Here is a 23,680-nt window from a genome sequence, read left to right as displayed (position 1 = left end):
AACCTATGTCACATTTTCAAGACATCTTGTTTTAGTGACACCTTCAAACAAACAAAAAAAAATACATTTTCAAAACATCTCCATCCCCTAGTACCATAGAACAAACACACAAAATTATGCACATCTTCAAATAATAAAGTTTAACCCTCCAGATAAGAACTGCCCCAAGTCAATAGCTGCACCCACAGGTATTACTAATCTAAAATTAGTAACAAAAATAAAAGAAAAACAAGAATCAAACGTACTCTGCCGTGGAAAAACTTTAATAAATGCTAAGCACTTTCGTCCATCACTTGGACTTCATCAGAATGTGATGTGACCATATCAACAGAATAAATAGTTGTACAAAAGCCCTGCACAAAAATCCCATCAGATAACAAATCAATTAGTTGGCTAATTAGCAAACACGAAAAAGCTTTAAAAAGAAAATGAATAAAACATTTACAGTGATACTATCCCAATCCTAGTGTTTTTTTTTTTTTTTTTTTTTGCCAAAATCAATTCTGGTGCAGATTTGTGCAACTTTTAATACTAACTTTATACTACGGGAATTTATCAATTTTGTTTTAAGTTGACTTTTTTATATCATTTTCATAGGATGTTACTGCCCTGCCCTGATTCACCTTATTGGGATAGTGTCACTTTAAATGTTTTATTCATTTGGTTTTTAATACACTTTCCTGTTTTCTAATTAACTGACTTGTTATCCAATGGAATTTTATGGAGGGTTTTTGCACGACTATTTATTCTGTTGTTTTATGTGGTCACATCACATTCTGATGAAGACCAAGTGACGGACAAAAGCACTTAATGTGTTTTTTATCCTGTGCATTTCTTAAAGCTTTTCCGCATTAGAGTACATTTGCTTCATGTTTTTCTTTTAATTTTGGTTATTGGTTTTCAATGGCTGTTTAGTTGGTGGTTATGTCTAATCTAAAATTACAGTTACCCACACTAAAGCGCATTTGACTACCAGTGTTCCCACGTACAGTGATTGCTGTCTGCACTTTTATTATCTTTATTCCCCTCCCAGATGTGAAAAACAGTTTATATGCTTTCAGAAAACATTAACTTTTAGCCCTAAGAAAACATGCTATCTCAGTAAATCTAAATTTTACACTGTTCTATTAAAAGTTTTAAAGTATTAAGGCTATCACTTATTCACTTCATAAAATTTCAGACTTTATTTTTCACTGAACTGTTTGTCAGTGTACATTTAAATGTTGCATTTCCTCAGTAAAGAATGCTCAGAACTCTCAAAATTATTTGCCTGCACCTGCAGCTTGTCTTCATGTAAAAGCAGTCAGCAATGAATCTCTGCCACTTTCCGTCATAAACTGAACATTTGCTAATGGGAAAAAAAGCAAACTAGTATCTTTGCAAATGAAAGAAACTTAGCATTTTTCATGGCTTTCAACATTTTGTCTTATTTTTTAAGTCTACTTGCTTACACAAAAAAACTACATACCTTAAGCCAAATGCACTCAATCAACCATTAAAATAAGAGAAAAAAATCTTAGTTCTACATATAATGTAATCAATGCATTTTTACATCCCAACCCAGCAGCCACAGATCACCCTTATTCACAGTGAACTTGCTTTTATCAAGCTCTTCTACTCTTGTTAAACTGCAAAGTCTATATTTCTTAAAATATAACAGTACTTGTTTACATCTTTAACACACACAACAGACACTGAAAAGACTCCCTCCATATTTAAAATACACAAAAAGCAAAACTGTTTTACTATCTATAGCATGCAATTTATATTGTGAAATGTTTATACAAACACTAATAATAAGAAAAATTATTTTACTTAGTTATTTTTTCCTCTTTAGTGTACTTTTAAACATTAATGGCATAAAGGGAAGGGAAGTATATATTTTACAGTCCTCCCACAAGTTTATCAAAGTCAACAAAGGCTCAGCTTTCCTCAGCCACTTTTTCTTGTTAAGGCAATTTTCACAAATCTGATGCTTTACAGTCTTCCATTTATTCACTATTATCAGTGTTGCTGGTGGTCTTACTCCATCTCCATCTCCCAACACCACACTCTGGTTCAAGTCTAAGGTACACCTGATTCTTTTAATCAACTCCTATGCTTTTGTATCTCTCTCTCAAGCATTTTTCTTTAGAACAGCGGAAAAGGTTTCACTGTCAAAGTCTCTCTATGAGCTTTATTGTCATTAAGAATGAGAAGCAGAGCACCATTCTGTTTGCTGGCTCACTTTCTGGTTGATAAAAGTTTTTATTTCTTCCACAGCCTCTTCTGTATCCAAAAATGTATTTGATCCTCCAGGAAAAAAATATTCTGAAGATAGCTAGACACAGCAATTTAAGTCTCACACCTGCCTCTCAATTTGCTTCTCTTCTGCCCAGTGTACAGTGAATAATAATTTTCCACAAACACTCTGCTGTCTCCATTTTTAATACTTTGCTCTTCTGCCACAGTTTTGTCAGGGTCACCTCTTTCTGCTGGTATGCCTGTTTCTTGACTAATACAAGCCTTGGTTGTTTTCTCATGGCCAGGTGTGGAGCATACACTCAATGTGTCCTTTCAATTAACATATCCTGTTGTGAAATACCAGTCCAGCTACTTATTTGTGCTTTCGACTGTTCCTTCTAATTTCTCTAGTACAACAGAAAATCTCGGGTTATCTCTGCGCACTCTACATTCTAACTCTACCAGTTTTTGAAACAGTTCTTCTTGAGAAGTCTAACACTCAAGACAGCCTTTTTTTTTCATTTCAGTCTCTAATTTTTGCAGTTTTATCAGTTCATCTGAATAGCTAGTTAAAGCTTCTTCTTTTGCCAGCCTTTTATCTAGTTGATATATTCCTTCAATAGTTTCTTTATTTGACTCACCTCTGAGTACACTTGATTTATTTTTCCTCTAAATTACTGGAAACCATCTCTTGCAGCAAAGCTGAAGTTTGAACTGCTTTTTTTCTTCCCAGACAATGTTTTCACTATACATTTTCTGGATGATTTTTTTCAGGTTCTGTAGATTTCATTTTTGCTGGCTTCCAGGCAGTGCACTTATTAGCCAGTAACTTGAATTTTACTTAAGCTGACAATATCACAGCCTTTTTTTTTCACACTGGGAAAGATGAAATTAAGCTGCTTAGTGTGAAGCCAACTCAGAATCAGTACAGGTATAAATGTTAGTACTAAAACCAAAATAATTAGGAAAGTGCAAGCCACATCATACTAAACTGTTTTACTGCATAATAAATTATTTCACATTAGAACTTTCTTCTTGAATACCTCTCAACCTCCTAGCACAAGAAATCTGGACAAAGACAAAAATAATGAGGAGACAGACGCCCCAAAATAGGGAGAGATTTTAAACATCACTATTATAAGCTTAGAAAGTCATTAGAAAGTACAGTTGTGTACCTACCATAAATGCAGATGTTCGAGTGTATTCACTGTTGCAGTCATTACACTTGGGTTATCCTGCTGGCAGGTGGCCCATAGTCGGCCCGAGTTCCAAAGTCTTGGTCCGGCATCGGCTGCTGACGCCTCTTCCCTGACGTCAGTGCGCCAGGGGTATATAAGTTGCAACTGGCGCCATTTTCTTCAGTTGTTCTTGCCCCAGATGTCAGGTGCCCCCAGATATGAAGGCTGTAAAGATAAAAATATGCCAAACAACCAACCATATATATCACTAAAAACATTTTCTTCTTCTAAAAGCAAATACACCACACAGGTTGTATAGAGTTGAGAAGAACAGAATAGTCCCAGCAAAAAGGGGGATGGTGGGTGGGTAACCAGGACTGCAACAGTGAATACACTCAAACATCTACATTTATGGTAGGTACACAACTGTACTATGTTCATTGTGTTTCACTGTTGCAGTCATTACACTTGGGTAGAATCCCAAAGCTTAGGAAAGGTGGCTGGGTCTAGATTGTATTAGGCGAGGCTAACAAGCCCTGCAGAACTGTAGTGGCAAAGCCTGCTCTGGATTTGGAGTACAGAGGTAGGTGGTAGTGCTTGGTAAAAGTGTGCACTGAGCTCCAGGTTGCAGCTTCTAATATGTCTTTGGTTGGTACCCCTCTGAGGAAAGCTGCTGCTCTGGTAGAATGAGGCCTAATGCCCTTAGGCACAGATTTGCCGTGTTGTGCATAACAGAATCAGATGCAGTGTCCTATCCATTTGGAGATTGTCTGCTTTGTAATAGGCTTTCTTTGTGATCCTACAGCATATGCTACAAACAGTTGCTCAGTTTTTCTGAAAGCTTTTGTTTTGTCCAAGTAAAAACGTAGCTGCCTATGAATATCCAATGAGTGCATAAGTCTTTCCCCTTTATTCTGGGGATTTGGGTAGAAAGTAGGCAAATGAATAGTTTTGGTTTAAGGCCACATTGGAGACCACTTTTGGCATAAATGTTGGGTTCATCCTTAGAGAAACCCTGTCCTGATGAAAAATGAGGAAAGGTTCCACAGCCATCAATGCCTGTAACTCTGAAACTCTTCTTGCTGAAGTTATTGCTAGGAACAGAGCAGTTTTCCATGACAAGAATTTTAGATCAGCTGTGCTGGCTGGTTCAAAAGCAGACAGTGTTAGTTTTTCTAAAACAAAACTGATGTCCCAAGTAGGTACTGGTGCTCTCCTAGGGGGTCTTATATTCTTTGCCCCTCTGAGGTACTGTCGTACTAGAGGATGTGAGAAAATTGGAGGATCCAAATTGTAATGAACTGAAATGGCAGAGGCATGGATTTTAATAGAAGAAAAAGATAGACCTTTGTCCAACATTTCAGTCAGGTATTGTAAAATCTGAGGCATATTAGGGACCAGTGGGTAGAGCCCTTGTGCCTGGTTCCAAGCACAGAATCTCTTCCATTTTTCCGCATAAGATTTCCTAGTGCTGGGTCTCCTGGCTTCCAAGATTACATCCATAACAGCTTTGGAGAGAGGTGCAGTCTGAATGGCTACATTCTCTGCCATGTTGCCAGGTTTAAGGTTCTGAGTTGACTGTGCAGAATCTGATTGTTTGCTGTGTCGGAAGATGAGGGATTTGAAGTAGAGGCCAAGGCAGGCCTTGGGACAAAATCTTTAGGATTGGGTACCAGTGCTGGCGTGGCCAGTCTGGTGCAATCAGGATCATTTTTGGCCTCTCTTGTCTGACTTTTAGAAGCACCTTGGTGAGAAGAGGCATTGGAGGGAAGGCATAGACTGTCAGATTTTTCCAGTTGAAGGATAGAGCATCCACATTCCATGCTTGAGAGTGTTAAGTCCTTGTACAAAATTTCTGTAATTGGCAGTTGTGAGGGGAGGCAAATATATCTATGTCCGGGCATCCCCATTCCCTTATCATGTTGAACACCTGTGGATTTAGCTTCCATTCGTGAGGATCCATGAGATTTCTGCTTAGTTCGTCTGCCAGTGTATTTTTTGTTCCTGGCAGGAATTGTGCTTGCAGATGTACCTGGTAAGTCAGTGCTGTGTTCCACAAAGTCATGTCTTGTCTGCATAGGGGGTAGGAATGTGTGCCCCCTTGCTTGTTTATGTACCACATAACTGTGGTATTGTCCGTCTTTATTAATAATTGTCCTGGATGTATTAGGTCCTTGAAGGCTGTCAGGGCATTCTGTACAGCTAGCATCTCTTTTTGATTGATGTGAAGATGCAGTTGTTCCGTGGGCCACGTGCCCTGAATACACTTTCCTGCCATATGTGCTCCCCAGGCATAATCCGATGCATCCGTTGTTATTGTCTGCCTGGCTGTAGGTAAGGTGAAAGGCTGTCCCTTGTTGTGGTGACAGGCCTGTGACCACCATCGAAACTCCTGTTGTAGGCAGGGAATCAAGGTTATGATTGTCTCTAGGCTGTGACAATGCTGAGTCCAAACACTTTTTAGATACCATTGTAGTTTCCTCATATGCAGTTTGGCATATGGAATTAGTAGAATGCAAGATGCCATGAAACCCAGGGCCTGCAGAATTTTTCTTGCAGGGAGCTGGGTCTTTGTTGCCATCATTTGAAAGTAATGAGTCAGTTGCCTTTGTTTGTCTAGTGTGAGATAAGCCATCTGGGTAGTTGTATTCAAGCTTGCACCCAGGAATATTATCTCTTGAGAGGGCACTAGTTTTGATTTCTTTTTGTTTACTGTGTACCCTAGGCAAATTAGTAATATTTTTACAAACTCCAGGTGCTTTAGAAGAATGCCCTTGCTCTCTGCTTGAATAAGGCAGTCGTCCAAGTAGAGATATATTTAAATTCCTTTTTGCCTGCAAAATGCAATTACTGGTGCCAGGCATTTTGTGAAGACCCTGGGCGCAGTAGATAAGCCAAAGGGCAGTGCAGAGAATTGATAATGCATTGAGCCTGCTATAAATCTGAGGTATCTTCTGCACGATTGCCTGATGGGGACGTGCAGGTATGCCTCCTTGAGATCCAAAGTAACTAGCCAAGCCTCTTTTGCCCAGCATGGGCAAGAGTTGTTGTAGTGTTAACATTTTGAATTTTGGAACATCCAGGAAAGTATTTAGGATTGACAGGTCCAGTATTGGTCCCCATGCTTTGTCCTTTCTGGGTACTAGGAAAAGTTGTGAGTAAAATCCTTGGCCCTGTTCTTCTTGTGGAAGATTGTGAATGGCTCCCATATCCATAAGAGCTGCAATCTGTTTTTGTGCCTCTGCCCATTGGTTTTGTGGCAGGTTTGGCATACCTTTTGGTTTTGTAAGTGGAAGTGTGGAAGTGGAACTTGTACCCTTGAGAAACTATATTCAACACCCATTGGTCTTGGGTGATCATGTGCCAATTTTTTGAGAAAAGTGCTAGCTTCCCCCCTAGGGGTGCTGTCAACTGGTAAGTGCTTGGCATTTGCAGAGGGAAGTCATTGTGACTGTTTTCTATAAGGTCATGATTTTAACATGGTCAGGTAAACTTTGTTCTTTCAACCAAGCATGTCTTTGAATAACTGAGCCTGTAACTGCGGCCCTACAAGAAGCCTCTAATGAATCAAAACCACATTGCAAAGTATGCTTTCCCACTTGTTCAACTGCATGCAATAAATCATGCATTTCTTTACAGTCAGGACTTTCTGTATTTGTAACCATTTTCTGCTTTAACAATGACATGAGATACTGCTGATATTTAAGCATGTGAAACTGACAGTTTAAAGCTCTTACAGCTAAAGTAGCAGAAGTGTAAACTTTTTTCCCCCATCTGTCCAGAGCTCTGGAATTCCTATCTGAAGGGACAGGATTTTGGCAGTGGAAGCTTTAACCCCTTTTGGACCCTGAGAAATAGTTTCTGGGTCCGCAGCGGGGTTTTTGTAAAGAAATTTATGAGAGTCAGGGACACTGTAGTACCTGTCTGGCTTAACTGGTGCAGGGGGTAAAGAATCTGGAGACAGACTGGATTCAGTAAAAACATCATCAACAATATCAAGCACAGGGGGGATAGCCAAGGGCCTGTGCTGAGGCAATAGAAGGAAAACTCTGAGCCTTTTCTTGGATTCTGAATAATCTTGGCTCTCCCAATGGAAATGTTCCCTCATGGTGTGCAAGGTTTCCCCAAAAAAAGTAATCCTCAGGTGGTGAGGCTGAAGGAATGGACTCTTCGGCATCAGAGTTCTCATAGGGAGTGAGAGAATACCCCTGGCCAGAAGAAATGGAAACCTGATCAGAGGAATCATAATCAGTGTCTTGCCTAGGCCTTTTGTCAGGCGGGGATGGGAGCTCCTGATTAAAGTAATTAGGTCTTCGGCCATTTTAAGCATCTGTTTCTTAGGCATGGCTGACTGTTCTGGAGAATGCTGTACTTGTTTCTTTGTCTTTAATGGTGTTTTTGACTTTGCCTTTGCTGCTGTAGTAACTTTAATTGTTAGCTGTGAAGGTCTGCAAACACCCTCAGAAGCCGGTGCCTGCTCAGCGGCTCCGGACCCATCTGAGGGTATATTTTCCGTAGGCCCAATACCTTGAGTTTCCACAGGCCTCGGTGTCTCCACGTGGCTGTCGGTTGCAGCCTGTGGCTCTGAGGTAGCGGGTGTCAGGAGCTGCAAAAGCACCTCACTGAGAACTGGCGAACCGGTGACTGGCCTAGAAGAGGCTTTGTCATCGGTTTTGGACCTCGGATGTCTGTCTTTCTTTGCCTTTGCGTTTTTTATACATTCCGGTCATTGGTTGTTCCGACGGCATTATGTAATTAAACCATCATCCAAAATAATGTAGAGCAAAATCAAACTGACATTTAATAGTGTGTTGATTAAATCTAGCACAAAACCGACAACTAGTGACGTCATGGTCAGGGCCTAGGCAAGGAATGCAGTAAGAGTGGAAGTCCTTATGAGGTATTTGCTTCCCACAAGAAATACAATTATTAACTTTTACTGACATTGGTCTGGAGCAAGAAAAAGTTTCCCCAATGGGGTACTTAGCTTTATTGAAGACTTCGGATTTGAAATTCAATTTTGAAAATCTCAGGAGTCTGCCGACCGGCACTTGCGAACTGCTTATGCTTCGGGCACCACGCGGCAAGAAAGACTGGGGAAAATGGTGCCGGGTGCAACTTATACACCCCTGGCGCACTGACGTCAGGGAAGAGGCAACAGCAACCGACGCCGGACCAAGACTTTGGAACTAGGGCCAACTACGGGCCGCCTACCAGCAGGATAACCCAAGTGTAATGACTGCAACAGTGAAACACGATGAACATCAACAGGAATGGTTTCAGCACACATTTTCTGAAGAATACAAAGTCTGAAACTGAAATGTATGTCATTATTTACTGACTTCAGTAGCCAATGATTTGCCAGGAAACCACAGATTCTATTAGGAACAGACAAAAAAATATGAGCCAAAAATCTCTATAGCTGAGAGGTGTGTCTTACTGTACACTGCAATCATCTCTCAAAACTCTTATCAAGCAAGCAGCAATTTTTGACTTGTCTACCTAATGTCAAATATTTTACGTACCCGTGCAATATCATCATCTTCATCATCATCAGTTTCATCATCAGCAATTGGAGGTGGGTGGGGATTTGGACCAGATGTGATAAAGTTTTCATAACTGAGTTCCACTTTATAATGACATGAAGCATCACTGTCATACTCTGCAGTTATTTGAGAAAAAAAGAAACTGAGATGAAAACTACATAACAGTGCTCATAAAAAATAAAAACACTTTCTCATTCAATGACATATACTCATAAACAGTTAATGGAATCATTAGTGGAGGCACAGTTTTGAAAAGCACATTGATAAAACATGTGTTCTAAATATTGCTGTTGTTACAGCATAATAAAAAAAAAGACAACTACAGGTGCATTCAATGCCGCTAGGCACATTACTTTAAAAGTTTACAGTAGCAAAACTTGCAAACAGGTTAGTTAGTTAAATATGTGCCTATCATAAGACCACATCTTCCACATGTTTTGTACTCAGTTATACAAGTGTTTTATGAACACTTACTGCTCCCAGGTGGCAATGACTACTGCAACCTTCTAAGCAAAATCCTGAGAGGATTATATACTCTGTCTTACAGTCCCGAAACAAATTGTTGTCCACAATACAGAGCCAAGAGTCTAACAGATTTTTTGACCCGGGGAGAGTTACTTAAATTTATAATCCAGAAAGCACTGCAACATCTGAATCTTAGTCAGAATGCTTAGGATGCAAGACAGACCACATGGATATGACTAGTATCCATAGGATCATAGGATGTTACAAGGTTATTGGCCCTGAGGCTCTTATAAGCCTAGCCAAGAGTTTAGCCCATGTATAGACAAATCAGCACCAGATGCCCCTGTCCAGCAGGGACACGGGAGGAATCCCAGGGATGTATTTTCTATTTCCCATCCAGTTATTCAGGTTGCGCTTAAAAGGGGGTAAAGAGGTACTCTGCTTGACGTGGAGAGGGAGTCTATTCCACAGATGGGGAGCCTATGGGACACAAATCTGCCCCGCCAACAAGTCCTACTGATGTCACAAACCAGGTTGAGGCCACGTGTGTGGGTTACTTGAGTTGAACTTGACCTGCGGAAATGCAGCAGTCCCATCAAGGCGGGGTCCGAGATCTCCTTGTATGCCAGATCCATTAGGAGTTTATTCAGTATGAGAATTCTAGTAAATGTGTGTACCACAAAACAATGCCTACCCTATCAAAATAAAGTAAACTTAGGAGAAACATCTGCCTTTGTATGGCACAATTTATCAAACAATTACTTAAACAAAGGGACTTTGCTCAACAACTCCAAAAGAAACTTTTTTCACCCACAGACAGAGTTATTTAAACCTCAAACTGCACTACAAGAAACAAAATTTAAAAAAGCAAAATCTGATTACCATATTTCTACACAAAAATGTTTCAGTAATCAAACTAAAACATACTGGTCAGAAATAAAAACATTAATAGGTTAAAAAAAAAAATATATATATATATATATATATATACACACACACACACACACACACACACACGTATGTACATGTGTGTGTGTGTGTATATATATATATATATATATATATATCTATATATATATATATATATAAATACACACACACACACAACTATTTGTCAGTATCAGTGGTGTGGAGAGAAAAAAATACTGACTACAGCTCGGGTGACCCAGGTTTGATTCATGGTCCAGGTACTCAGTGCTAATGGGGAAGATGGGCATACCCATCTTGGGGGGGGGGGGGGGCACAGCAGAGGACATGTTGTTACAATCCATCCCTCAAAGTAGGGGCAGCATATGGTGTGCACCCTGGAGGTAGGCTTATAGCTCATCAAGCTACCTCCTGGTGATAGCCCTCACTCTCCCATGCACAAGCAGAAAGAAGGTATTTTGATTCTATGTGGTGATACAGGTAAGCCCATCCTCCTGCCAAAGGGTAGGGTTAGAAAATACCACAAATGCTCCCATTACGCCACTGGGCGCACAGACTCCTGTATGTTCACCTTAATGATGGCCCATCCAGATGGCTATCATCTTAGTAGATCTGGGAATTCCCCAATGCAGGGGGTACAAATGGGCTTGAGTATAACAATGTTACAGGGAATGGCTTTGCAGCTAGCAGACAGACATGAAACATCACCTAGAAAAACAAATTATTCATATACTAGTGTAGGTTTGGGTGTATGTGGGCAGGATATTCTGATTAAGTAGGCAACGAGAGAATGTTAAGGGCTTCATGAGCTTGCACATGAAAAGTGGTGTTTGGCTGTTAAGCAGTAATTAATTCATCAAAGACTGCAGAAACATAAGGCCAACAGTTCAATGATCCAGACATTCTCAAATATTCTTGTTTGTTTTACAAGCAAAGCTCATACTATGTTATAGGATTAAGTCTGACAGATGCAGAGAACAAAGTGGGTGCACTGGTCTGGGTCCTGGTGGGCACAGTTTAATGCTGATATCAGTTTACAGTACTTTAGGGTACTTGGTAAGATGCACTGTAATTTACTTGTCTTTGCTGACTGGGAAAATCCGACCAGACAGAGCACATTTTCAGTGGAGGACTGGAGAGAAAAGTTCCATCATAGTACATTTATATTAACAAGTGAATTTTAGACATTACTCCGAAAAGCAACAAATTACATTCCACAGAAAAAAACAAACAAACATAGTTACAAGTCTGGTATTATACAGTAAAGTATTTACATCAATATATACAAAAAAAGATAAAGGGGTGCTGGACAGAGCCACAGGGTTCATGTAATGTGACCTAAGTGAGTGAAGATGCACTTTGCTTGTAGCATGGATTTTTACCAACCACCCAGCCCATTTACAAACATGTGTAGTGCATGACCAACCTTCCTGCATTGACAACTGGTACTAAGTGCACCGTAAATTCCACCACAAACTGCTAACTAACAACTCAAGTATGATTCTCAACCGTGATAAACAACATCAATGGAAGAAACTCAGAAGTTCTACAAAATGACTCTGACAAAAATCTTCTGTACAAAGTGCAATACTCCTTTAAAAATGTTAAAACTTTCAGGACTTACGAGACTCCTACTATATACGCAAAGATTATTAGTTCAAAACAAAAATATTTTGTGTTATTGTATTTTAAAGTCTACCTAATAACTAGACGTGAGGAATAAGACGCTAATTACAAACAAGTTATTTTCGTCAGGTACTGCATATCAAACTATTATTACAAATTTCTGCAGTTTTAAATAAGGAAATAATTACTTACGTTGCAATGCAGTAGCAACAGCAGCGATTCTACATGGTGGTCCATGAGAGCCAGAATCCGAGGCAGTGCTGGTACCAGCATCATTGTCACTATCAGAAGCCATAGCAAATGGTAAAACTTCAAAGTTGGCACTGATTTCTTCAGACAGATCAATACACAAATCAGCTGCATTTCTGTGTGCCTGCCCTTCTGCAAAAGCAAATGGACGGGAGCCAAAATTGGCACGCACTTTGGTATTCTAAAGGAGTAAACAGAGATATAAATACGTGGCATCCATTTTCTGACAACACACTGCATAGATTACTCAGCCACATATTTCTAGACAAGCATCCCTTTCCAATCACAGTAACAACAAACTTCCAAATCACACTAATGATCCAGTTAATTTTCTCAACACATTAATTACTAAAATATCAGTCATGGCATGTCTTTTCACTGAGCAGTTATGTTATTAACCAATACACAATGCCTTAAAATTAGCCCTCAAATGGGGTTATTTGACTGGCTAAATGAAGTGATTTCACTAAAGTAAATTATGCTACTCACTGAAAAAAATATTCATTCAAAAACATCTTTAACAATTCAAACTTGGTGCCATCACTCAAATGTCAGCAACAAGTTCAGGAAAGTAAACGTAGGAAAATGCCTCTAAATCTGGACAAACTAAAGGAAACAAATATATTTTAAGGTTTAAAAAAAAAAAAAAAAAAAACAACCCCATCAGTTAAAGTCAAACACCACTTGCAATAGATACACACACACAGACCATCTCCAAGTGGGAGCCACTGACAACTCAGAGCCAGTAACTCTTTTCTGTGTTGTTGGTACACACTGCCACTGGATAGATCAAACTGGTGTCAAGGTCAATTAATAAACACTCTTCTAATGAGCCAATACATTAAATTATAGCAAAGCAGTCTCTCTTCAAAAATGAAGTACACAAAGAGATTACCCATACAAATGAAAAGACAGGACGGAGACCACAAACTCTTACATTTGAATAAATGACAGTAATCTACTTAATAAAAAGTCATGTAAAAGAACAAAAAAAGAAAAACAGATATACATGCTAGCAATTAATTGCACATGGGAGAATAAAAGAAAATATTTTTAACAGACCAGTTGGCAACAGGATAACTTTAACAGAGTCTAAACAACCTTAGAGCTACCTCATTATAGACAATATTGTAGCCCAAATACCAGTAAGTCATTCGAACATTTAGTAGCAGCAGATGAAACACAGGCAAATTATTAAATATTTGAGCATGATGCCTCTTTAAGAAAAATAAGAATATATTTTCTCTCCTATATAGTCCCTACAAAAATGCTTTTGTTGTGACCAAATGCATAATTCAAACTAAACAGAGGAAAATATATAGGAACCGGCCTTCATTGCAAATGAGAAATTTTCCAAATCCAAACAGCCTTTAAAGAAATAAGAAAAGGAGAAACAGTGGCAGCTCTAGTTCACTACTTCACCACTCCACAAAAGTTAATTTTCCCCTACATCAATACTTCAAAAACAGAAATCTCTATTTTAAAGAAGATTGCAAAGAACACAGAGTTCCATTTCAATATAAGGCAATGGTGCCTTTTTTACCAATTACTTTACTCCCATTCCCTGCTGACCACCACATTCACTGTCAAGTGGCACATTTGTTCCCCATCACTGGGGCAAAAGCCAACTCAGAGGGCCATTATGGATGTGGCCATTAGGGTTGTTCAAGTCTTGTGCTTAGCCTTAATGCCAGCACATGCATGTTCATATTCAATGGACTGGTGTCTAATGGGCCTTTGCAATGCCCACCATACCATCATGTGACATTATCAGCTGGCCGTGTCACACCTCTAGACAAGCACATTCATGTGATCCCCAGTCTCCATATGGAATTCCACCAAAGAGACTCTGCCCATGATCATATAATCTCCCATAAAGAGAGACTAGCAGACAAAAGCCTAACCATTCCTCTTCTCCTCCATGTCATCTCAAAAAGGTGTCTAAGCTGCTAATCGAACTTTGGTTGTCTGGTCAGAGTTAGGGTTTTATCCCCTATACACCAAATGAGCTGGGAATGCAATTTTTCATAGATAGTAATACTCATGAAAACAGCTATATTCCACTATAAACATTTCCATCATTACTACAAAGAAAAATTACAAATTTCACACAAATAAAATGTACATCTCTTGAATTTTTTTAAATCGAAGAAAATACACAACTCTTTTTACTTATAATCATTGCTGGATCATGGCTGAAGCAGGATTTGCCAATTCCCAGCAAAATTTACATACTTAGGATTTGTTCTCATGGGAAAATGATGCTTTGAATAATATAAAACGAAGGGTTAACACTTTGGGAGTGCTAGCTAACCCAGCAGATGTTGTAATATGTAATACCTTGGTTCATGCATGGCCACATTCAAGAAGGTAAAACAACTACTGCACACAACGTCAGCAGAAAGTGTTGAAGTGGTTAATTCAGAGAAAAGCTAAATAGTAACAGCAAATCTGAATTTGAGTCACAGCTGTCAAAAAGGTACTACTCTTCTTCTAGAAAATATTTCAAGTCAACCTCAGTTCAAAGCCTCAGCAGTCAAAAAATACAAAACTCCGACTTACAAAATGATGGCTGACTAAGTAACTTGCTGATTAGAACTATCCAAGTTTTCAGTAAAAACTTGCCTACTGGCTACCATTCACAATTTTCTGGATGCCAGAAAGAAGGCATTTTGAAAAAGTAAGGGAAATAACCCAGAGAAGAAAAAAAAAACTCTCACTTGGAGAAATCTCATAGATGTTTACTAAAATCAGTTCAAGTTGCAGCTTTCAGCAACTTAGACAAAAAAAATCAAATACATGCAGAGGTGTTTAAAAGAAGGCAATAGAGGAATCAATAAAGACAAATGAAAAAGTCTGGAAAAAATAGAAGCTTTAAGTAGAGAAACCCGCTTTCTCTGCTTGGTAAAAATATGACTGTCCAACAAAAAGGATGAACAGGACTAAAAACATTTTCATGGCTTACATTTTACTGTTTTTTCCATTGCCTCATTTTCTTTATGTTTTTGGAGTTGTTTCTACCCACATGTTTTTGGTAGTCTACCTATCACCATCCCTCACCCATACTCACAAATATCTCATTCTATCATGCCTTCAAAGGAAAGTATATTTCTATACTTCATGAGTTGATGAACAGTTCATCACTATTGCCTTTTAATTAATTAAGTTTACAACCCACTAATTTGTTAAAGATCTGTAGCTTGTCAAATACTTGTCATATGTTCCCCTCTGGGTTTGCAATATATAGTAGTATATCACCTGCCAATAAGGATGTTTTGCTTGCTTGTTTCCCAGTCATATCCTGCTACATTGGATATTCTGAAGTCCCATTACTGGTTCAAGTACAAGGCAAATAAGGGGAAAAAGTTCTTCCTTTTCTGTTTCCCCTAGTGAATTTTGTATTTTTTGATGGTCCCTCTCCACACTTAAGTTTCGCTTGGAAACCCCTCATAAATCTCACATACTTCAGTTCTGTGGAAAGCCAAATGCCTCCAAAGATCTTTAAGGCATCTTAGAAAAAATATCCTGTGAGAAGGAATAAAGGAGGATTTTGTCTGTTGATCTCAAAACCTAGACTGAGAAGGAGATTTGAAATACATGCAAGGAACTCCTGATAACTGGAAAGATTCTTATCCAGGTTGTGTTTGAAAAGGGATAATGAGGTACTCTGCTTGATGTGGAGAGGGAGTCTATTCCACAGATGGGGGAAGTCTCTGAAACACAAATCTGTCCTGCCAACAAGTCCTACTGATGTCACAGACCAGGTTGCAGTCACACGTGTGAGTTACTCAAGTGGAGCTTGACTTACGGATATGCAGCAGTCCCATCAGGACGGGGTCTGAGATTGCTTTGTATGCAGACAGAGGTCACCTCTGAGGAGTCTGTATGATACTAAGTAGAGGGACAGGGCTTTTAGCCTATCTGTGTAGGGTAGATGTTTGAGGCCCTGGATTCTTCTGGTGAGGAACCTCTGTGGTCTCTCCAGCTACTGCATGTGCTTTGTGAGCTACATGGTGAAGGGGGGGTTGTACTCAATAATTGGCCTTATAAGGGAATAATACAGAGATGTTATGACCTCCTTGTCCCTGGATGAGATACCCTTACTTATGAGGTGAGCCAAGTAGAAAGCTTTCTGCACAACGGAAGCAACATGGTGGTCAAAAGGCAGGTTGCTGTCAACCTGGGTGCCCAAATCTCTCACGACTGATTGCATGCTTAGGATGTTATTAATGTGATAATATGTGGGGACGTCACTCTCCCCAAAGGGGATGATGATGCATTTTCTGACATTCAGCTTGAGGCCATGTTTCTGGCACCAGTCATTCGTTTGGGTGAGACCCTCTTGGAGAACGTTCACATCACTTGGGGAATTGATGACTGTGCCCAGCTTGTAGTCATCTGCAAACTTGGTCAGCTATGTCCTACTAGTTTTGGCCTGCACTTCAGAGAAGTATATCCTGAACAACAGAGGCCCCAAGACCGATCCCTGTGGGATGCCACTCATTACAGGTCTACTACTTGAGGTGGCTTCCCCTATTTTGATTAAGTGGGTTCTATCAGTGAGCCAGTTTGCTACCCATCTGATAATATACAGATTGATCCTAGTTGAGAGAGTTTATCTATAATGCCCGAGTGGGGAATAGTGTCGAAGGCTTTGGCCAGGTCAAGGTAGGCGGTGTGCACCGTTTTCCCCTTGTCCATGGCTTTGATCCCCTTGACAAAGCCAAATTGTGTGGGGTTGAATGTTTGGAGGTTGCCAATGTCCCTGTTAATGAGGTCCACGATAATCTGTTCCATGGCATTGCAGATCAGGCTAGTTAGGCTGATAGGTTTGGGTAAAGGGATGACAGTAGCTGTCCTCCACTCAGCTGGGACAAAGCCTGTACTCAGGCTTTGGTTGAATAGGGTGCCTAATGGTGCTGCAAGTTCATGTAGGATGCAGCCTAGGATGTTATTAGGTCTCATGGAGGCTGCATTTTTTGCCTTTGAGAGGGCAGTGATGACCTGTTCCCTAGAAATAAGGGGAGGGGGCAGGTACTGGGGATGTCCTGATTTACTGATGAGGGGGACAGAGGGGTGAAATTTTCACTGAATCTGTCAGCTAGTAGGTTGGCTATATCTACAGCATTTGTGTATGTGGTGTCCTTGACCACCAGTTCTGAATAGATCTGGGTGCTTCCTTTGAGACTGCGGACATATGTGAAGAAGGCCTTATGATTGTCTTTAGTAGAAGTGGCCAATTTGGACTTGAAGTTGACTTTAGACGATTTCACTAGTGCTCATATTTGCTTGTTCAGGCTAAGGAAAGATTGCTTCCAAATGGGAATCTGCTCCTTCTTGGTCCTGGGCAGCAATTTTTTCCTTTTGTTATATAGTTTATTTATTGCAGATGTCCACCAGACAGGTTTACTCTTCCTTGTGGAGGATGACTTTGTCCTGTCAGGTATTCCTGATTCCATGGGGCTATATAAGTGCTCGTATAGTACTTTGGTGTAGATTTGGACATTGGTGCCAGTTCCAACAGAGGGGGTGCGGGCTGTGAAGTTGTTTATACCATCCCTCAGGAGGCTGTAATCAGCTTTGGAGAATTTTTTTGTTTGACTCTAGCTAGAGGGGAGTCAGGGGAGATGCTGATCATATTCATGGGTGACTTCAACCACCCCACTATAAACTGGGATACTTACATGACCCCAAACGTACAAGCCCAGGGATTCCTGGACTTCGTAAATATAAACACCTAAGGCAAATTTCCTACCACTAAGTGGTAAAATGTCAAAATTTTAAACCCCCAGGAACACAGTTTCCTATACAGAATTGTTCAGAGAAATCCAGTGCAATCATGTCATTAAATGCACAGAGACAGCTGTGCCTACCAGAATTAAGCCGTGAACTAACTCAAAAAACAAATCAGCCTGGTTGGAAATGTCATAGCTAAGGTTAAGAAGTGCTACACCCAGCCTGATAAAAACACTCACATCAATCTAAACAAACAAACAACTGACTGTAATGGAGCTACCTATGTGGAGCTGGAAAATACAGCAATTTGTTGACTGACAAATTCGGCTCCAATTTTACCCCCCCCCCCCCCCAGGAAATACCATCAAAAAATACCGCCAGACACCCCTCAACCATCAGTAGGGAGCAGGACCTAAATGTACTCTCTAAGGCCAAAAACACTGCATCAGTGGGCCCTGATAATATCCCAGGATGCCTCCTAAATAGCATGAAACATCACCTATCAGAACCACCGCAGTCACTGTTTAACTACAGCCTCCAGAGAGGCTTTGTGACACAAAAATAGTGAACTGCAACAGTCATCACTCTGCACAAGGGTGGGACATCAACAGACTCCCTGGAATTACAGATCCATAAGTCTGATTAGTCACCTATGCAAAGCCATGGAAAAAATGATCAAGGAAAAGATTACAAAGGAAACAGAAAACGTTCAAACACTGGTCAAGGGCAGACCATGCCTACTCAACCTGGTGGAATTTTTGAGAAGGTCACCAAGGTAATAGATGTGGGCAAAATGGTGCATAATGCCTACCTTGACCTGGCTAAAGCATCTGATAACAATACCCCCACTCAGGCATTGCAAACAGACACATGGATATAAGCATAAACACCATGTTATGAGTTGGACAGCCAGCTGGGTCTCAGATAAGAAGGGAATAAAGATAGGGAAGATCACCTCCAAAGACAGGCCAGTCACTAGTGAAGTCTATCAGGGTTCTGTGCTAGACCCACTCTGTTTTGGTATCGACTTCTGTGAAGTCAAGGCCAATATCAAGGATCTCTGGCTAATCTAATTTACAAATGATTACAAACTAGGATCAGTCATAGAATTGCTCCAAAACACTAACATCCTAAAAGAGACTGGTGCCAAAGCTATGGTGCAAAACTCAATGCCAAGAAATGCATAATACTACCCTTTGTGAAGTTAGTCACTCTATGAAATTACCTCATTGAGAACACACCTCTGACAGAAGAATCAGTAGTCAGGGATTTGGGTACATATATAGATAGTAACCTGGCTTTCGACCAACATGTGTCTAAGGCAGTATGTAAATCATTCTGTACTGCTCAAGTTTTAAGCAAGGGCATGGCATCTAGGTCCAAGGAAGTCATTGTACTACTTTATTTGGCCATCAAACGCCTATTACTGAGTACAACACCCCCGCTGTATGTATCTGACTGGGCAAGATACAACAACTAGAACATCTACAGAGGTCCCTTAAAAAAGAATATAGGGTGTAAACAGCATGACCTATGCAGATCGTCTGAAGGCCCAATCTCTATACTCTGTTTCCTACAGAATGTTGAGAGACAATCTATGCCTGGCACACAAAGCATCCTTACATCACACTTTAATCAACCTACTGCAAACCCGCAAAACGAACGGCATCAGAATTACTCAATCTATGGATTTAAACTTTGCTTGCAACATAAATACGACATGTAGGAGGGAAAGTTATGTATCTCAAAGAATTCTTCTCTGTAACAGGCTTTCAATCCATTTGAAACAGAGCTCTTCTCTAACCCTCTTCAAGATAAACCTGGACCAATGGATGGGAAACAGGAAATATACCCCGGTTGTATAAGCTTCAGGAATACATTTGGGATGCTCAGCTAGGCTTATAAAGGCCCCAGTGGTTATTAGCTTAGTATACCCCTATGAATACCAATGTGTTTCCAGTGAAAACGTTATGCATTTAGTACAGTGAAAAGGGCTAAGGCGAGTAATAAACAGTGAACAGAAAGTCAAAAAGCCAATACCAGCAGGTATAAGCATTAGCACATTATATAGCTGCACTGTTAACAACTTTTAACTTCTTATTTGCAGCAAAGATTTTATAGGAAAGAGTTCAAGTTTCACTCATCCAACTTATAAAAGCACAAATGACTGTTAGGGGAAAATCCTTTTAGTCCACAATGGGGTGCTGAGTTTTCCTGCCGCTTTTAGGAAGGATTTTTATTTACTCTTCAGAGTAACCCAGGGTTTTTGCTTAAAGCACAAGGGGCTATGTGAGAAATTCCCTTTTACTCCACAATGGGGCATGGAGTTTTTCTGCTGTTTTTAGGAGGGATAGTTGTCTACTGTTGTAGGGGGAAACATTTTTTCTACTCAACAAAAGGGCATGGAGTTTGTCTGCCATTTTAGTAGGAATTATTATATACTTTTTAAAGTAACCATGGGTCTTTGCCTACTGTAGTTTTGCTTGCCACCCCAGACGTATGATCCCACTGTCTGTCTTTTCACTTTCACACTGAAACCACTATAAAAAATGTAATAACAAAACTAAACCACAGCTAGCCAGCTGCTCTATTTGCAACCAGTTTACCCCTGATTCCAGAAGACTGTGGGCCAGAAAATGTGCATATTATGAAATCAGAATATGTCATTCTCACAATTACTCTACACTTATTCAGTAACAACAACAGAATTCAGTCCACTATGAATGATGAATGTAAATTCGCAAAACCTCTCCCCAAGATAGGAGAACCACTGTCTTACACTGCAAGAAGCTGTCTCGTTACCAGTCTGATCAACACTGCTACTGTTTACCTTAATCTCCAAACTTCTCTACAAACACTACTGCTCATCACTAAAATCCGTTGCAGATCAAATGCTTCCGATATTTTTCCACAGAGACACTAACGCCCTCATCCTTGTCTGTCCGCCTTACATAACTGGAATGATAAGCTTCAATAAAATCTTCCCCTCATGTTGCAATCTCTTACCACAAAACATTACTCAAACAACAGACAACAAAACCTTCAACAAAAACTTACCGAACATCCAAAAGAATTGTATAAATGCACCTGCAATGGGAGTAAAGACTAGTACATACCTCATCCATCCTCTGCCAAGTTCTGATGGACCATGCTTCTCATTGTGCAGCACCTTCCTTTTCCAAATTAGGTGTATTCTTCAATATTTTGATATATAAACACTTCGGGAAACCACTTAGGAAGGTACTCTCTTGCTATACTCGACTCCTACTTCCTACTTTCTCCTCTTCCTTGTTCTACATACTTCTTTCATAGTCTGCTGCCATCTTACTTGTGTCTTCTCATATTTCTGACTTCACTCCTTTTATTCCAGAGCACAGAACTCTCATTTACAAGATAATACCACATGTAACTAAATTTATGCAAACAGAGCTCTAAATTACATTGTACTGTAAGATTTGAATTGTGTCTGTATGCCTGTATAACTTGTTATACTCGGGTAGGTATTTCTTGCTTTGCAGCTGAAAAGGGTTTTAGGACCAACCCACCCAGTTAAAAAATTTACATAAATAAGTAAACATTTTGCAATCACTTTGGTAATGCAAGTGGGGTTTCTGCAGAGTGTTACAATACACTATGTAGAAGACAAGAAAGAGTTACGGTACTTACGTATTATCACAACCACTTTTTCAACATAAGAAACAGCTGTTTTGAAAGCCGTACTCTTGCCGATAAATTAGGGCTTGTCTTGCAAAATGTAGGATTAATATAAAGAAGTTCTGCTTTCCACCTTTCAGACCTAGGAGTATATATGTGGCTATGTGAAACAGTGAGAAGCTTATATGTTTCTTTGGGGTTTACAGCTGTCAGTGTCATTGTGGTGGAGTCGAAGTGTTTCTATTCCAAAATGATAGCTTACAAGTGTTACCGACAGTGAAGCTTTTCAGCAATCCTGCCTTGTGCCTGGAAACCACACAGTTTATGCAGAGAACAGCACCCACACACACAAAAAAATAAGATATGACACACAAATCTGGCCATTCTGGGAAAAGCTGGAGAGTTAACAGGAGTTATATAAACAAATTGGAGCGTTAACAAATTACCACATAGGCGGAAACCCATTAAGTACAGAGAAAGTTATTAGGGACCTGGGGACCCAAGATGATAGCAATCTCTCCTTTGAAAACCACATTGCCAAAGTGGTTAGAAAGACCTTCTACATAGCCCACCTCATCACGAAGGGTTTCACATCTAGATCAAGAGAGGTAATCGTGCCCCTTTATTCATCCCTCATCAGGCCCATCATAGAATACAATGCCCCTTTTGGGATGTACGTTACCCGACACCTGCAGCAATTAGAAAGACCCCAAAAGTATCTCACCAAGAGGATCAAGGGTCTCAAACAGATGCCATATGCTGCTTGGTTAAAAAAACTCCAGCTCTACTCAGTTGCATACCGCCTACTTCGAGGCGATCTATGCCTGACATACAAAGCTATGTCAAATCCAGAATTAATGGACATGCTCCACCTCAGTAAATCTAAATCCCTTAGAGCCACACGCTCGAGGGACTTGAACCTCAGCACAGAAATAAATAGAACTTGCTGGAGGGACAGGTTCATAACCCAGAGGCTCCCTTCGCTCTGGAATAGAATTCCAGTTCATGTGAGGCAGAGCACCTCACTGAATCTCTTCAAGAAGAATCTCGATAAGTGGATGGGGGATCGTAGGTTTGTCCCAGGGATTACTCCCGTGTCACTATTAGATAGAGGGACAGTGAACTAAACCTTAAAAAGGGCACAGTATACTCAAATCAAGGGGTGGCGTAAGCCATACAGAATCGGGCTAGGCTTACAATTGCCCCAGGGCAGATAGCCTAGTATGAACCTATGAACCTATGAATCTCTTTGGATCATTAGAGATCTGTTTATATTGTCAAATATTTGTCTCCCCCCTCTGTTTTATTTTATTTTACATTTGTTTACCATGGTAGTATACTGATTAAACCTGACCAATTGTAGATACTACAGTTTGCTTGGTAAAACTACATTAATCCTGGTCTATGATTTTTGTTAGGATAAAGTTAAATACATCTTTCCATATATTGATTATGGCTTCTCCTAAATTCTGCCAAATGTCTAAGGCAATACCATCTGTTCTGATGTTTCCATGTCTTCTGTCCAGATATGGCTGCTTTAATTTTGCCATTCCATACACTACTCAGTAAAAAGTCTCCATCTTCCTCAGTTATTCTCAGGGTATATCTATCTCATCATACTGCATTCTATTGGGCACAGAATGCTGTAATACCTATCCATGACCAGTCATTGTATGAGGTTCTTTTTCAGGACTGGCATTCTCCTGGATTCTAATTTTAGCACCCAACTGTTCTACCATCTGCAGCTTCAGACTTTATGCCAGCAGTTTGGTGTTTTTACCATTGGAGTCAAAAATATCACTGCCTTTGCCATGTAGTCATTTATTTGCTCTATATGCTTAGTCATAGATAAGTATGCTGCTTTTGGTTCTTCTCAATGTTGTCTCTTAGCTCCTTTTTCTAGTTTGCAAATATTTTACAATGCTTAAAGTCTCTGTAGTTTTTTACTTTCCATCCATACTTATTTGGATTTCACTGAAACTAGATTTATTATAGCCAATTTACAATCATCCCAGTTAAGATAAAAAACATTAATTTATTTTTGTTTCTAGCTTCTCTAATACCTTTTATTGGCAA

The 23,680-nt window shown here is 39.9% G+C and overlaps 1 protein-coding gene across 2 annotated transcripts in view; it reads right to left on the bottom strand.

Annotated features, from left to right (window-relative positions):
* Window positions 1–23,680, bottom strand: part of HECTD4 (HECT domain E3 ubiquitin protein ligase 4) — a 5,422,508-nt gene that overhangs the window by 1,204,272 nt on the left and 4,194,556 nt on the right. For both annotated transcript variants that reach the window (XM_044068422.1, XM_044068423.1), the window contains exons 50-51: window positions 12,158–12,395; window positions 8,927–9,063 (exon numbers count right to left, since the gene is read on the bottom strand). In XM_044068422.1, coding sequence (XP_043924357.1) covers window positions 8,927–9,063; window positions 12,158–12,395 — 375 coding nt within the window. The remainder of the gene's footprint in view (window positions 1–8,926; window positions 9,064–12,157; window positions 12,396–23,680) is intronic.

This window comes from Protopterus annectens, chromosome 4.part0 (assembly GCF_019279795.1).
Source record: "Protopterus annectens isolate FY-2018-M chromosome 4.part0, PAN1.0, whole genome shotgun sequence".
In the NCBI taxonomy this organism is placed as follows: domain Eukaryota; kingdom Metazoa; phylum Chordata; order Ceratodontiformes; family Protopteridae; genus Protopterus; species Protopterus annectens.
This window is presented reverse-complemented; position numbering and strand designations above follow the sequence as displayed.